Source organism: Pinus tabuliformis, chromosome 2_2, assembly GCF_031772625.1.
Source record: "Pinus tabuliformis cultivar Carrire ecotype Pingquan chromosome 2_2, CPIR1, whole genome shotgun sequence".
NCBI classification, from domain to species: domain Eukaryota; kingdom Viridiplantae; phylum Streptophyta; class Pinopsida; order Pinales; family Pinaceae; genus Pinus; species Pinus tabuliformis.
In genome coordinates, this window is record NC_142300.1 from 556,326,111 (window position 1) to 556,342,923 (window position 16,813).

The 16,813-nt window shown below is 36.0% G+C and overlaps 2 protein-coding genes across 3 annotated transcripts; both read left to right on the plus strand.

Moving 5' to 3' along the window:
* The first annotated feature begins 1,999 nt into the window (after nt 1-1,999).
* On the plus strand, nt 2,000-14,505 carry LOC149193848 (uncharacterized). 2 transcript variants are annotated; one of them, XM_089406997.1, is made up of 5 exons: nt 2,000-2,700; nt 2,838-3,255; nt 13,673-13,759; nt 13,853-13,945; nt 14,118-14,505. In XM_089406997.1, exons 2-5 carry the CDS (start codon nt 3,112-3,114, stop codon nt 14,301-14,303), a joined length of 510 nt encoding a protein of 169 aa, XP_089263123.1. In that variant the 5' UTR covers nt 2,000-2,700; nt 2,838-3,111; the 3' UTR covers nt 14,304-14,505. The 2 variants fall into 2 exon arrangements, with proteins under 2 accessions (XP_089263123.1, XP_089263124.1); XM_089406998.1 differs by having other exon boundaries at nt 2,864-3,255.
* LOC149193849 (pentatricopeptide repeat-containing protein At3g22690-like) lies at nt 2,220-3,095 on the plus strand. Its single transcript, XM_089407452.1, has 2 exons — nt 2,220-2,654; nt 2,838-3,095. The coding sequence occupies exons 1-2, from the start codon at nt 2,220-2,222 to the stop codon at nt 3,093-3,095; spliced, it is 693 nt and encodes a 230-aa protein (XP_089263578.1).
* Nucleotides 14,506-16,813: the final 2,308 nt, after the last annotated feature.

The following is a 16,813-nucleotide window of genomic DNA, read 5'->3' on the forward strand; positions in this document are numbered from 1 at the left end:
AAGGTTTCATTTCTAATGTTGTGTTTGAGCTTAAATTCTAATTAAATATTTGGGTTAGCCAAGGTCATTACTTAACTTAATGGCTTTGCAATATACAATGTATCATATTTTTTTTAAGTTCAATTGGTGAGATATGTCTGGGGGATTGAACTTTCGATCACTTGGATACACAAGGGCTTGCCAACATGCTTTTTTCCAATTGTGCTACTACCCTCAGAAAATATACAATGTATCATATTAACATCCACTTAAACCAAATTGACTTTTGGGACACATGTCTCTTTGATGATGAAGGGAATCCAATTATGTGATGTCAAACACATTCCCTCACAAACACTCACAAAGACCCTACACTTTTTAGGGTTCGAACCTAGGTTGTCTGTTATGAAACCAACTTACAAAAAGATAGAAAAGATAGATCAACAACTTAGAAATCAGCTTCTTCGAGGGGGCAACCTCCTTTACATTACACAAAAGAACAATTATTGGATGATACAAATGAAAAAGCCTCATTTCTATATATAGGAGTCTAAGGGGTCACAATATAATCAAAGTCAACATAACAATAATAATATAAGGGCACAAAAATAACAATAGTGGGCTTCTATGGGGCACAATAATAACAATATGGGGACAATAAGGGCACAACAATAACAGTAAGGGCCACAATGGCACTAGTAATGGGGGAATCACTAGTGTTATAGGGACCTAACATTGTCTATATGGAAACACTGTATAATTTTGAATTTATTTATTGTAGATTTGTACATAGATGGATATTCCTTTCTTTGCATTTATCTTTTAGACTTCTTGCTTTCACCAATTGATTTAGAGCTTATGGAGTCTCAAGTAGCACCAATCCCCTTGCTTCTATTGGATTGAATAACATGATTTCTCTTTTGAAATCCATAATATCTCATTCACATGCTTCCTATTTCTCCCATAAGACTTTAGCACAGACTCCATGATCATGTTTGTGTCCCTCTTAATAACGCACTCCTTGGAAGGGGCCATAACATCTTTTATTAGGACTAAACTTGGATGTCTCTTCTTTCTTGCCCTTTGATTCTTCATTCAATCATACCACCCATCAACTTGTTATTTTTCCATTTTTCTTATAATGACCTTTGTTGTTGGGAAGGTGCCTTTCAAGTATTTTGTCTTTGCGTATAGATACACATAAAGTATCATTATTTTAATCTAATGGACGTGGTTGTTAAAATCACCAATATTTAATTAAATATGCATTGTTATACCTTTGCTCAAGTCAACCTCAATTCAAATTCTAACACATGTGTGTATACCCTTCCTTGCTTAGTTTGTATATTGTTGTAAGTCCCCAATATATTTATGTTGGCTTTTGAAAGATCATCTCATCCCAAAATAAGTAGGGGGGATTCAATATTCAAATCCGGCAGAGTGGGGTTGAATAAATGGATATTGAAGATGGATTCAATTATAGAAACTATCTTTTGAAAAAAGGTTAGTTTTGCCCCAAAAAGAAAGTCCCTCCTTTGAGACCTTGCCACAACTTCCATAGTTGTGAAATTTTACAATAATAGAACCTCTAGAGTAGAGGTTTACCATATACTTAGAACTTAGGTTGGAATTGATTTGATTCTTGAACTCTTTAGATGATGACTAGAGATCATTAAATACATAGTTTGAAGTGTTTGCTTGTAGTTATTAATGAACTTGTTAACCATCCATAGATGAATACTTCCCTTGCACATGTGCTTGATTTTGTCAATAATGAAAGAATCCTACTATGTTTTTGGTATATTCGACAAGACTACATCTTTAAAATAAAGAAGATTCAATTCTTAATTTGGAAATAAATACATGGGGTGTCTTTCTCGTCCCCTCAGTTGAAGAATGGAATTGGCACATACAATCCTACCTTGTGCAACCTCCAACTTAGCAGAATTTCGTCACATACTTAAAAAGGAAGAGCGTGTAAATATTCATGCACACTCTAACATCAACATCAATGGCGATGCCTATCTCATCCATTGTCGTAGCCCAACTGTAGCTTCCACTACCATTAAATGCAAAACCACTGACAAACAGAAACAGACACAGAAGCCAAACGCCGTTATTGATACTTACGAAGGTGTGGCTTCATATTTGCAAGCTTGTACACACATATTCAGATTTGGGTTTCATGGAAATATTTTCTTGCTAAGCAAACTAATAAACCTCTATACAAAGTCGACCGCATGAATTATGCACGACTGGTTTTTGAAAATTCCCCTAAACGGGACTGTGTTTTATGGAATGTGCCCATCAGAGGGTACGCCATGAATGGACCCTGTGAGGAAGCCCTCCTACTCTATTCCCAAATGCGGCAGAAAGGCATACAGCCCGATGAACTCATTCTTCCCTTTATTCTGAAGGGGATGAAGGTTCATCATTTTATAATAAGAGCCGGATTGGATTGCAATCTATTTGTGGGGAACGCCCTTCTTGCTCTATATGCAAAATGTGGAAGTATAGAGAACGCACGCCAAGTGTTTAACAAAATGTGTGAGAGAGATTTGGTGTCATGGAACTCTATGATTGTTGGATATTCTCAGAATGGACATGCCTATGAGGCATTGACGCTTTTCCATCAAATGCTGCTAGAGGAGGTGGTACCGGGTCCCGTTACTATGGTTAGTGTTCTCCGAGCATGTACATAGGTCGAAGCTCTTCAACGAGGTAAGTGTGTGCATAGTTACATGATTAGAAATGAGATTGAGATCAACATCTTTGTAGATACCTCCCTCACAGATCTCTATTCGAAATGTGCAAGTATTGAAATGGCACGTCTATTGTTTGACAAAATGTCTTGACAGAGATGTTGTGGCATGACTGCATGCAGTCAAAACACCCACGAATGTGATGTAGGTTGGCTTCACGCCACTGTGCTCCATTTGAGAAAAGAGCCCAAGAGCATTTTCAGCATGCCCATTCATACCAAGACCCTCAATAATGTCTTGACCGTTTCAGAAGGGCTATTGCGAGGTTTGCGTAATGGAGTTCAGACAGATTCAGGACGGGGGGGTTTTCTGCATTTTAAGACGGTGATTCGAGGTTTTGTTTCTGAAGCATAAAATCTCTGTAGCGAAAATGAAGTCTTCTCTGAGGAAGCTGCGAGGGTTTTCACTCAGCAAACATGGAGTTAAAGAGAAACTGGGCGCGGTCTATCACAGCCAGAAACAGCAGCAGCTGCCACCTCCGGCTTCCCTGGACGAGCTCGTTCAAGCTTCCCAGGTACCGATTTCATGGATCATTTTTCAAGTTAGGGCATGTTGTTGCGTTATTTATATTTTCAAGAAAATTGAGCTTTTTCCTTTAAAAGAATTCGCGATAAAGAGGTTCTTGTTGCGTTTTAGAGATAGCCTGTGACGAATTATTTTCAAAAATGAAATGCGAAGCGTTAGTTCTCTTGATGAGTTCAGAATGTAGTGATTTCTTTGATAAATTGTAAAGTTAGGACAGGTTATGATATTTCAGGTTTCAAGCATGGAAGTTGAGCTTTGCCTTAAAATGAATTGCATTTTTTTTTGCCCAAAACGGTTTTCTTCGAGTTATGCAGATCGAATTTAGGCGATGATTTAATCATCTAGACAATTCTAGAGGTTTATTAAGCCCGTCCTAACTTAAAAAAATATAGTGCATGAAATCACTACATCCTAGACTTCTAACATTTAATCCCAATGTTTTTTACACTGGATCTGTAAACCCGATAACAATCACTTCCGACGTAGCATTTCAATTTCTTTAAAAGCAAAGCGCGGTTCGATGCTTAAAACTTCCAATATCACAACGGCCTGTCCTAACTTTAGAGATAATCAATGAGGTATTCATTTAAAAGCAAAACTCTATGGCCGTGTGTGAAACTAAAATATCACGACAGCCTGTCCTAAGTTCATAGATAATCACTGAAGTGTTCCTTTCGAATGAAAGATTAATTTCCATGGGTAAAAGTTCAAATATCAGGATAGCCTGTCTTAACTTCACAGATAATCAATGAAGTCGCTAGATAGAAAATCCTAGAAGTTTTTGATCACAGTGGCGGAAAGAACATAACTTGTTAGGTCATTGAGATGTTGCCTTTGGCAATCGGTGACCCCAGGGCTTGATCTCGTCACCTCTGGCTGGCATGTGTAAAGGGCTATCATGCTATGTTGAGGGTTGATTGTTATGTTATTTGAAGTTTTATGCATGTAGGTTGAGCTTTACCTTCAAATGAATTGTAGCATTATGTTAAAAGGGTTCTCGTTGAGTCTTTGTTGTTAACGATTTGCTAAGTTGATCAAATTTAGGGCTGTAAACATGAATCATCATGCTTCTAGATAATGCGAGAACTTTTGTGTGTTATGTAACATGTTGAAGTGCAGAACTGAGTGGCTCGTTGAGAGGTTTACTTTTGCAATTGCTGATTCTGCACAGTTTGAACTTGTGACCTCTGGCTGGCATGTGACAAGGGCTAATCGTATGACTCGCTGAACCTAAATTGAGTGAAAAATACAGCTCAAAACACTTCAAGTCAATGAGAAGCCATCTGCTCTAGAGGAATTAAATTGTCTATGAAATTTAAATACAGAAATTTTGAGTCTTAATTAGCTTAATGTTGCTTAGGTTCCATTCCCAGAAAATGATTGGCATTAGGAAGTTTGAATCTCTTTTCATTCAACAGTGTTGTTTAGATAATATCTCAGCACAGTCGTCTTCAATATCGTTTCATGCTGCATGCTTTGATTTTTGGGGTAATTAAGATTTTATTAAAATACAACTTGTAACAAAATGAGGATAATAATGGTTTCCCCTGTTGATTCTGAGTATGTGCTATATTTTTCATTGCTTTACATCTTTCAAAAAAAGAGAGGACTTTAACATCTCCTTACTTGAAATTCCTGGTTTAAACCCTTATATGTTCATATTGAATATTTTGTTGCATGTGCTGTTAATCAGGCATAAGTTTTATTCAGTTCTGAGTAAATATTGCAGCTCAAAGTACAACAAACCTAAACTTATAAAAGTTTCATTCTAACACTTTTTCATCCAACTTTTAATTTACTATTAACAACCACTGAAAGTCGTCCCCATTCTACTAATCAGCTATAGTTAGCTTATCTTAATTAATTAAGCGTAAGTTGTATCCAGTTCCAAGCAAAATGCTGCAGTTCAAAGTACAACAAATATACTAATAAAAATCATATTCTAACCTTTTGCTATCCAACACATTATCTTAAAATTTATATCCATGAATAACCTGTGGCAGTCATTCCTAATCTAGTAAGTACTAAGCAGCTAGAGTTAGCTTATCTAAAACTACTTCTACATCATGCATTTGCCATTTTAAACACAAAGTCAAATTCTTTTTCGTTATTGAGAGTGTTTATGCTAAAGACAACAAGGGTGGCTCTTAAGTTTTTTGTTTATGTGCTACAGAATCTCCTCTACAGTAAGCGAAACCATTCTAGGTGCGGGGTAGGATGTGCAGGGTTGAGAGGGAGACAGATGCTACTTGCCTTCCTTTGTTCTCTCGACTCAGTAACTTGTCTGTTTGCTAAACATTAGAGGAATTTTTAACCTTTTAGAAGTTGATTATATGGGAGAAGACAGTCAGGATTCAAAATAATAAACTTATGTTCTTTAATGAAATACCACTGGAGTGTTTTTGGTCATTCGTACTGAAAGAATTTTTGGTCATTCTTACTTTCATCTACATTTTTGTAATTAACTTGTACTTCAGACTCTTTTTTTTTTAATTTTTTTTTTTTCAACTCGTGTCTCCCATATCTCTCTTACTTTCCAACTATGTTGCATGGAGAGTCAACATGTGCCTGATGACAAATCCCTTGTACCCTGCATTCCAGTGTTTTGGGGACTTAAAAATGGCTTGGGAATGTCCCAGAATAGCTGGGGGCATCATGGGAGACATGGGAACTTCTAGGGCATTCCCAGTCCATCCCTCACAAAAATATCTGGGACAGTCAACTGACCCTTGAACCTACTGACAGTTCAAGATTATATCTATATATATAGATATATATAACCTAAATCCATCCCTGCACCTGCCTGAAGTCTAAATCCTACCTACTTCTAATTTTCTAAATCCTACCTGTCATCTCAGCATATCATTCTAAAATTGTTCTCAGCAATTCCTTTCTGCGGCGCTGGCACTCACAGACTCCAGTGCATCATACTCTCAGTCAATACTTGCTATTCCTCTGCAATTCTTATCCCTGACTGTATTTATAATCTTTATCAGTGTCAGGGGGGTGGGCATCAACGGCGGCTTTTGGGATCTATTTAAATTTTCTCTTTGAATTTATTTAAATTCTTATTCACAGTGTTTCTTATTTGCAATTGGAATTTATTTATTTAAATGTTTTATATTTATCGTGGTGAATTAAGAAAAAAATATTATTATTATTATATTTAATATTTTATTATTTTCAAAATTTTAAATATTTATGATTACTATTACTATTATTATTATAATATATAAAATAATTTATATATTATTGCCATCTCCAACTTTCTGTCCCCTGAAAAATTTGGGGGTGCACTCTGGTGGTTCCGGAAACTTACCCACCATCCCTGCTACCCCCCGTCCCAAAGCCAGTGCGACATAGCTTTCTAACTATGTGTTTGCTGCAGCAAGGTGGTACAATTCGAGTTCAATTACTTTTTCCAGAAAGGCAGAAACAAGTTAGTTGCTTGCAGTTGTCTCAAGTTATTTTGCTTCATTGAATAGAGTGAGAAGTCCTCATGAGTCAAGGCCAGTATAATCCCCATGAGATTTGAACCTTTCTGAACATTGCAAGTATGAATTCTATTCACCATTTGGACTGACCATGGAGAGTAGTTGCCTAAGATACAACTGTTTGCAGCTGAGTTAAGGTTACTTTTCACTAATAAATAAACTAAGCTAAATAAAAGTGATTTGTAGACTGGTCATCTAGCATTCCATGAATTCTATTTTACAATTTTGTGGAACTTCCTATTCTTTCTATAGAATTCTGTGGAACTAAATATTCTTTTCATCCTCCCCAAGTTAATGGTTTATTCAATCTACTGCTATTGTATTTTACAGGATTGGTCTGTCCTGATCTATATCCCAGGTTAAATGGAATAATTTTCAATTATCTTGGAGTGTATAAGATGTTTAAAACAGAGAAACGGTTTGTAAATTCTTTAGTACTTCCTCTAAGATTGAAAAAAGCAGAGGCTGGTCAATTTCAATTTGATTTACTCTTGCTCCCAGAGTTCATTGTGAAAGTCTTGGATGAGATTTTTCTTAATTTTTTTATTTTATTTTATTTATCAGGCAGGGATAAGTGGCTTTTATGTTAATTTCTTGTGATTGCAGAATGGTTCCGAGGTTAATAATTTTTTTCACAGTTATAGCTGGAATCCATTTATTGATAACCTATGTTCCTTCTTGTAATATTCTACATAATATTTGACTTTTTTTTTTTTTTTTTTTTCAAAGAAAAAAAATGTATATATTAATTAGGCAAAAAATATATGCATCTTCTGACTGGCAACTGATTTTTCAGTTTTGCCAAAATCATGACTGGCTGTTTTCTAATCTTCCCAAAAAAAAATATTTGACATTGGTCATCCTGTTGATACAAATTACCTTTTTGTCATTTGCGTTATCCTTAGGCAGAATTGTTTGCAGGAGGCTTGAAATTTCCATTAGTTCCTGTGTAAGTTCACATACTAAGGATTTAGGGTAAGTTTTGCACCATTTTCTTGATCTACACATTACAGAAGCGTCGACCCTAAATCAAGGTGAACAACTTGCTTGGCAAGTTGAATAAATTCTGCCCTAATTGCTTGACGTTCAGGGCTACAAATCTAATTCTTTTCAGATCTGAATCTGTTTATGAGAGATAAAACACACAAATGGCATAATAATCATTTATTGCTCATCATAACATTCAAATGCATGAGATCCACGCCTTCCAAGTCACTTTCATGATGGAACAATTGACTGCATAAACTGTTTAATTTTTAGCCTGTTTCCATTGCTTTCTTGCAATCATTCTGATAAATCTAGCAACAGAGAACATCTCCAAGGACAGAGTCATGCCAAAACAAGATGAACAATTTGACTAATATAATTGGAATGATCTATGTTATTGAAGTTCGATGTCTGGAGTTTGAGATCACATTATTCTAATCTGCAAGTATTCATGATGGGTTTGGTATTTTATAGCTTGATACATCTTCTAAAGACTCACATTAACGCATGAACAAGCCTATCTCTCTGCCCTTTGGAATTTATGAACAAAGTTTGCTACTCTGCAACCAGATCACGCTCTGCTCTGTCAAAACGTTTCCTTTTTGAAAATTTTTGCATGACTGATATCTCAGGTATATCCAAAACTAAATCAGTGCTGATAACAGTGCAAACATCCACTCAATAATACTAGCATCACACTGGTTCTATCTTCTGTTACTAGGAGTTCAAGTACTAGCTTTTACTGCAGAATTCTTGAGATCATGCTAACGTCCTGAATGATCAAACTTTGGGGTTTATTTGCATCATTGTTATGTAAACTTTCTTGTTTTGGAACTAGTATATATCTTCTATTTTTTATTTTTATTTTTTATTATCATTATTGTGGATGCATTGTTTTACATACATAGTCTTGTGCTTTGGTGCTGGTGTCTTTCTGTCATATCTGAACATCATTAATGTGTTTATTTGGCACTAGTTTGACCATTGTATGTTGGAATCTAAACTTTGATTTCATTTACAGGACCGCTCTCTTGAATTTTGGAAAATTTTGACATTGTTTCAAATTTGATTCATATTTGAAATAACACTTGAATGCTCATTAATTGGTATACATCTGGAAGCACTAAGGGAGCCTTTCTATGTTGTTTCATCATTTACACAGGGTACTTCCTAACTGTTATTCTACCCCAGATTCAGAGGAGCAGCCAAGATTTTATCCATAGTTTCTTTCCTTCCAACTTTAGATGGGATCTCACCTCAACCTTCTGCCTTGGTGGTCAATCAACATCTTTGATGCCTGTTCGGGGTTGTGCCATATTAGGTTACAGATCATACATAATCAGACCGAGTTATGGACCAGCTCCAGACAGATCCAGAGTATGGCGCCTTCCACCCATTAGGGGTAAATCAGCTCCAGACTGATCCAGAGTATGACACCTTCCACCTATTATACTAGGCCATACATAATCAGAGCGAGTTATGGACCAGCTCCAGACAGATACTTTGCAGATCCAAAGTATGGCACCTTCCACCCATTAGGGGTAAACCAGCTCCAGACAGATCCAGAGTATGGCACCTTCCACCCATTAGGGGTAAACCAGCTCCAGACTGATCCAGAGTATGGCACCTTCCACCCATTAGGGGTAAACCAACTCCAAACTGATCCAGAGTATGGCACCTTCCACCTATTAGACTAGCCCTACATTCAGCAGAGTAGAGATAATATTTTCAAGAGTTTCCTTGCTTGGACATTAGATGATAGGAGAGCATTTTGCATATGTTCTTAGGATGCTTTTGTGCAGATTATAGTGGGTTGGTAAGGGATCCCCCTCCCCAAACACCCTATCAACATAGTTAAGACTTGAGTTTAGGGTGGCTTTAATTATCTCTGGTAATAGAAAATGATACAGAGGATTGTGCATAACCCACCCCCTTTTTGATTCCAATAAGCAGAGGTGGTCACTATGGTAATCCAATTTCAATTTGTAGTTAGAAAATGGGGTCACAACTTTCCATATTTTTTGTTTTGTTTTGTCTTTTTACATCAAACAATAGTATATTTATTAGAACCATAGTCAACTAAACAAACAGGAAACAATTTATTTGACAGGTGGACGAAGTGATAGGCTTAGAGCAATTGAATTGTAGGCCATGCTTCTTGACAAATTGATGAACAGATGTCTCCTTACTTGAGATTTAGGTTGGCACCATGGCACCATCCTGTCCATCATTATACACTAATCTTGTCATTATCTTCTTCACTGTGAATGACTGGCCTGTTCCCTGCAAATAGATCTGGGCATAGAGGAGCCAATCCAAGAACAGTAATCTCTAGCACAAGACAATATTAATGATCTAAATACCTAATCCTGAAGCTTGAGTTTGATTTTTCTCTACTGGTTTTGAATCTCTGATTGAGAATCTCCCACTCGTCATTATCAAACCTTCTCCTTCATCATTGGCATCAGCTGCACTGCTGAGGTACGTTGGTTGGTTGTCATTGGACTTGAGAGCTTGAAGTTTCAAATGATTATAGTAACAGACAGCCAGAAAAGCCAGTCCACACCCACTCAAGTTTATGACTGTAACCTTTTCATTTATTACAGACAAAGATTATGTTATGAGCAGCCAGTCCTTGACAAGACCAGCAACATTCATAGTCAAGGCTGAAGTCTTTCCTATCAGAAGAAACACTGCAAGATTAAGAGCCAAGGCACAAGCAGAAATGTCATGTAATCCAAATCAAAGGAAGAGACCCTGATTATCAGAAATGGGTATTCTACTAAGGCCCAGGGGGTGCTGAGAAAAACAAGGCAACAAGGAGCAACAAAGATGTGATGGGATTCAACTTAATCCCTTTTGATGTTCGTGGAATTTGTATGAGAACCAATTGGGTAGTCTCACATGCAACTGCACTTAACTGGAGAATCACCTCCCATGCATTCATCTTGGCCTCCCCATAAGCTGAAATAGTAACTCCAATGGATATGGCCAACATATTGGCCTCGGGCTCACCTTTATAAGCTTCTTTCTTCAGGGAAACCACAATCAAATACACAGCAATGGGAATTAGAGCTTTCAGCATTTGAAATAATGATACTGAGAGGAAAACATAGGCAGAATTTGAAAACCATAGACCCAAAGAATACACTTATCAATACTATGGGTTCAACGAGCTTGAAGACTCTTACAATAGCAACAGCCAGTGTTGAGTAGAAGCCCATGTGAATCATGGTGGGACTGATCACACTAAAGTTGTCAAGCAATGGCAACTCCAATGGATATGGCTAACATATTGGCCATGGCCTCACCTTTATAAGATTCTTTCTTCAGGGGAACTGCAATCGAATGCATATCAAATGGGCACAAGAGCTTTCAACATTTGAAATATCGATACTTTGAGAGACATGCACCAAAGGCTGCATCATTTAGGATTTGTACTCAGTTTAGGTGTCATATTCAAGGGGAAGTTGTTATGCTTTCCACCACTTCATAGATTGTTAGAGTGATGAAACAAAAGAGGCTCCCTCTTGAGGCTAGATTATGTTGATGTCCTAGCTCAGCCAGGTCTTGCCAAAACTCTGTTGAGGTTCAAAATTTATTATAAACTGAAATGTCTTCACAAGAATTGACCTCATAAAATTCCATAATCACAAGATATTCCATACATGGCTGTGATTATGGCTCGCAAGACCCTTAGACTTTGAGCAATGAGGCTCGCAACATCACTTATGATTATGCACTCTACAATTCTGTGACCAGCTGAATGTCAAGCAATTGAACCGCGATTTAAATCCTATTTTGTCAGCAATAAGTACTATACTTTGTCTTTATTTAGTGTAGAGAACCAAGCACTTATTCTGCTCATCTATAGAAGGGACAATGGTTGTTTGCCTATGAGGTATAAGGAAATCCTATCAGATGTTTTGTATTTTCGTATGGAATTGAATCATACTCCTGCACACTGTAACATTCATATATATCAACCTGTAGAGGCTTTAATAACACCTGGTATTCTGGTTAGTGATTTTATTGGACCTCATGTGCATATCCTACATGCACAGGATGGACTATTCATATGTTACAAGGTATTATTCTTATTATTTAGGGTGCACATCTTCAGGTGCTCAAGAACGATTACTAGAACAGTCAGTTAATTCTGCAATTTAAAGGATGAAAAAGGAGGTTATAGGAGTCTAGTTTTGGTTCTCATCCACAATGTCACACTAGTCTGCCTGGGCATGGTTCTCATGGTTTAATAGTGACTTGAGGAGTCATAATACCACAGATCACTAAACACGAACAGCTAAGGTAGCCCAAGGACAATAGCCATCTTTACACATTAATTAACAGGTCTTACATTAATTATCCTAGGGGGTTTTAATACTTCCAAATGCTTAAAAAACAGTTAGCAGAGCATTCACATTACACATTCCAGCAATCTTTTCTATAAACCAACCAAATGCAGTCAGGAGAGCCCTCCTTTTACACTATACAACCTTATTGTTAGTATTATCAACCTTATTTTAATATATAGTGTGACAAACCGTATGTGACAGGCAGGTGGAAAACTTTTCTCGCAATTGACTAAGCGACGTCCTGCGAGCCAGACTTGAGACGGAAACCCTCGTCAGAAGTTTATGCTTGGCTCTTTTCCAAACAAATGAAGAGTCAATGAGGTTTTGTGTAATCACTTCTGGTATCGTATTGGGTTATTGTTAGAAGCGATAATTGGATTCGGATTCTCATCGAGTGAGTTGTTCTACTTTCTCAATTTGAGAGGGTTTGTTTGGAGGGAAAAAAGAAAGAGGACATACAAGAATAGTGAGGGGAAAGATGCAGAGGAAGAGGATTGAGAACATCACCAGCAGGTAGGCTACATTTTCCAAACGTAGGTGGATTGCTGAAGAAAGCTTACGAGCTCTCGGTGCTCTGCACTGCAGAAGTTGAACTTGTGATTTTCTCCCCAGCAGGAAAGCACTATGAACTGTTTTTTAGTGCAAATCCTACTATTTTGATTCTAATAATCATGGCTATGCAAACCTCATGAGATTCTTACTAATAACCCCGGTGGTGCAAGCCCTAGTAAGCTCGATGTTGAAAAACTTAGTGTAAAACCTCCAAATCGCTGGTTTTGTTGTAGTGCTTATTGGAGAGTATATAAAAAATTTCACACCTTTTTATGAGATATGGGAGGAAAACATGTTAAAGATTTTTAATAAATATAAAATTTCCAAAATGATGCTAGTTACGTGTGATTCTTTTTTCATTGTTTGTGATTATGAAAAATGAAACTCAATGTTTTTTCATTAGTGCACACATATTTCATTATATAATTGCATATAGAAAAATCATTCCAGAGCCGATAACAATAAAAATGAAGAATTTATGGTCCAACGTTATATTTAAGGGAGATGTTTAAGGATGACGTTTGAATTTTGTTTTTCATTTTAAGACATTTGGAGCAAATATTAGGAAGGACTTTGAGAAAGGATTGTCCTTGATTTTCAAAAATGGAGTTGTTCCTTTCCAGCCATATGCCCCAAGTGACCATCAAAGGGAGAGCTCATATGTTTTTTGGATGTTTTCTTTATAGCCATTTTTTTACACATATCCATAGAGTCCCCATGCCATTGATGTGAATTACTTGTTCGGTTTTTTTTAACCAAAATTTTTAACCAAACAAGAAAAATTAAAAAAATGCCTCAAGATCAAAGACTGAAACAAAGACCTATTGACATACCTTTTAAAGTATGGAAAGAACTTGTAAAATCATATGAGAAGTTGGATGCACAAAGAAAAGCCGGCAATGAGAGCATTCAGGTATTGAATTTTTCATTAAACATTATTTAGAATGTATTAATACTTATAAGTATCTTAGACATGTATTTGTGTGAAAATAAATTGAATTGGTTTATGTTTAAGGACAAGGCATCCAAGGCGAGGTTAACCAAGACAAAAGTCACTCATCGTAGTGGCCAGAAAGGTTTAAAAGCACTGATAACAACCTTTGTAAGTATATTAAACATGTGATATTTTTTTAATAAATTTTGTACTAGAAGAAAGTCATTGTTATCTAATTTCTCCCTATTTATTGATTGATAGGAACTAAAATATGGAAGACCTCCAAATCATTTGGAAAAGGAAGTGCTGCAGCAAAAGAGATGGGTTGAATTTGTTGTTTGGATGGACTCTATGGTATGTAATTTTAGTTGGATTTCCAATATACTTTTAAACCATATTTTCATTTTATTTTTTAGTACTATTAGATATTATATCTTACCTCATTTTATGGTTAACATTGTATAACAAAAACATGCGTTGTGTTATGTAATTAATACTAACATGTAATATTGATTTTTTTTGTCAGAATGCTATAGGTAATGATTGCCAAGACGATGATCCAAATTATGTTCAACATATATCAGGAGATGATGAGGATGATGGTGGTGAAGGAGGAGATGATGATGATAGTTGCGGTGTTGGTGATGATGTGGATCAGAGTAATGAGGATGGTCAAGATGATCATGAGGATGATCTTGGTGGTGGTAGCTAGGCATGCACATGCATTGTTTTTTATGAAGAAATTATTGTGTAGAATGACATTGTTATGTTTAGATGGGTGTTGTGAATTTACCCTATATCAATGAGACATTTTGATTTTGTAATCATACGATGAGTTTGATTTATGTATGTTGTTAATTTATCGTAGAATAACGATATTCATGAAATATTTTGATTTGTTAATCATATTTGAATTTTACTTGTTTTGATTAAAAATAATACTGATTTTATTAGTATTATGTTGCTATTTTATACATGTTTTGAAAATTGTTAATGACACATTGTTATTTTTTTGGATGGATGTTGTCAATTTCTCTTAAATTTCTTTACAAATGATTTTGAATTGTGATATCTGCTTTAATGATATTTAGAAACTATCATATATTTCACTATGAATCTATAAAGGGGGTCATATATGTAAAGAAAAATATACTCTATATAAGAAGTCAAATGCAGATGTAACCATGGATGCAAAATTGGATGTTAAACTAGGAATTAATACAAAATGCAAACAATTGACATACAAAGTGTTTTAAATTAGAAGTGAAAAATTGTGCAATAGTTGACACAAAGAAGGGAACAAAACATGGCATACAAAAGGATATCAAATTGGGCAAAAACAAGGACACATAAATGGGCACCAAATTAGATGCAAAAAAAGACAACAACTAGATGTAAAATAAGATGCAAAGTTGAGCGTTAAAAAGAAGCAAAAAATGTTACAAATTAATATGCCAAATGATGATGCAAATAATGGTGTAAATTTGGGATGCAAACTTGGGTGCAAAAAAAGGAAAAAAAAAGATGTAAGAAAAGACATAAAACAAGATGCAAAATGGGGCTGAAAAAAGGTGAAACCAAGGATGCCATATTGGATGTAAAAAATGATTCCTAATCACATGCAAATTTAGGCTCGAACTCAGACACAAAATTATATGCAAATGTGGACACAAAATGAGGCAAAAAAGATGCAAATTTGGATGGTGAAAACGATGTAAAACTAGACACCAAAAAAATGCAAAATTGGATGAAAAAGTCGGTGTAAATAATGGTGCAACATTGGACACAAGTAGACACAAAAAAATGGTGCAAAAAGGGGCATAAAATAGCTTAAAATTGGATGCAAAACTTGGTGTAAAAACAAATACAAAAGTAGACGTAAAAAATGGCTCTAAATTGAATGTACCATTAGACACAAAATAAGATGCAAAGGTGGACACAACACATGACTCAACATAAGATGCAAATATAAATGCAAATTTGGATGCTCAAAATGATGTAACATTAGATGCAAGAGATGGTGTTAAAAATGATGCAAAATTGGATGAAACAAATGATGCAAAATATGGTGCAAAATGAGATGGGAAAAATGGAGACAAATCAAACGTAAATGTGGATGTAAAAAATGGTCCAAAAAAAGATGCAAAAATGGGCACAAAAATGGATGCAAAATTTGGTGCTAAATCAAATTCAACACATGGTGCAAAGATAGGCACCAAAGCTGGTGCAAAAATAGAAGCAAAAACTAGTGTAAGACTAGATACAAAACCTGGCGTAAGACTAGATGCAAAAACTGACACAAAATGGATGCATAAAAAGATGTTAAATTGGATTCAAAATACAGTGTAAACTTGATGCAAATGATGGTGCAAAAATGGAAGCAAAGAATGACACAAAATAGGAAGCAAAAGAGAATGAAAAATAGATGCAAAAAATGACACAAAACTAGAAGCAAAACCTGTCATAAAATAAGATGCAAATCTTGGTTCAAAATTTGACGCAAAAAATGATGCATAGTTTGGTGTAAAAAATGATGCAAAATCTAGCGTGAAAAAGGATGCAAAATTAGGTGCAAAAAAGGACGCTTTAAAAATTGTACAATAGAGCCAGATTTAGCGCTAGGTTGCTCATCACAATTACAAAAAAAATGCACTAAAATCTGGCGCAAATCGTTGGTTTTGTTGTAGTGAAGTGAACCCACAAGCTACCAATAAACAATAGTAGCTACTACCTCACCTGAAGTAGCATCCTCCTTCCTCCAGTTCTCGGCTAGAGGAGTCTGCATGGGCTTGCACTTCTCCATGTGAAAGTGCCTGAGTATCTCATTGGCATACTTGCCTTGAGGCAAAAATACTTCACCATCTTTCTGCCACACCTCCATGCCTAGAAAGTAGTGCGTAAGACCTATGTATTTCATTTCTAACTCTCTTGCAAGGTCCTCCTTGTAAGACTGGATCAGTTGATCATAACTTGTCAAAATCAAATCATCGACATAAAGAACAACGATCAATGGTTTACCTGCTACCATGATGTGGTAAAGGTTTTCATCTGCTTCACTCTTGGTGAAGCCAAACCTGGTGAAATAGCTGTCGATCCTAGTGTACCAAGCACGGGGTGCTTGCTTCAGCCCATACAAAGTCCCTAAGTTGGCACACATGTGACTCATGATAGAAGGTCTCAAAACCTTCTTGCTGCTCAATGTACACCTCCTCCTCAATCTTC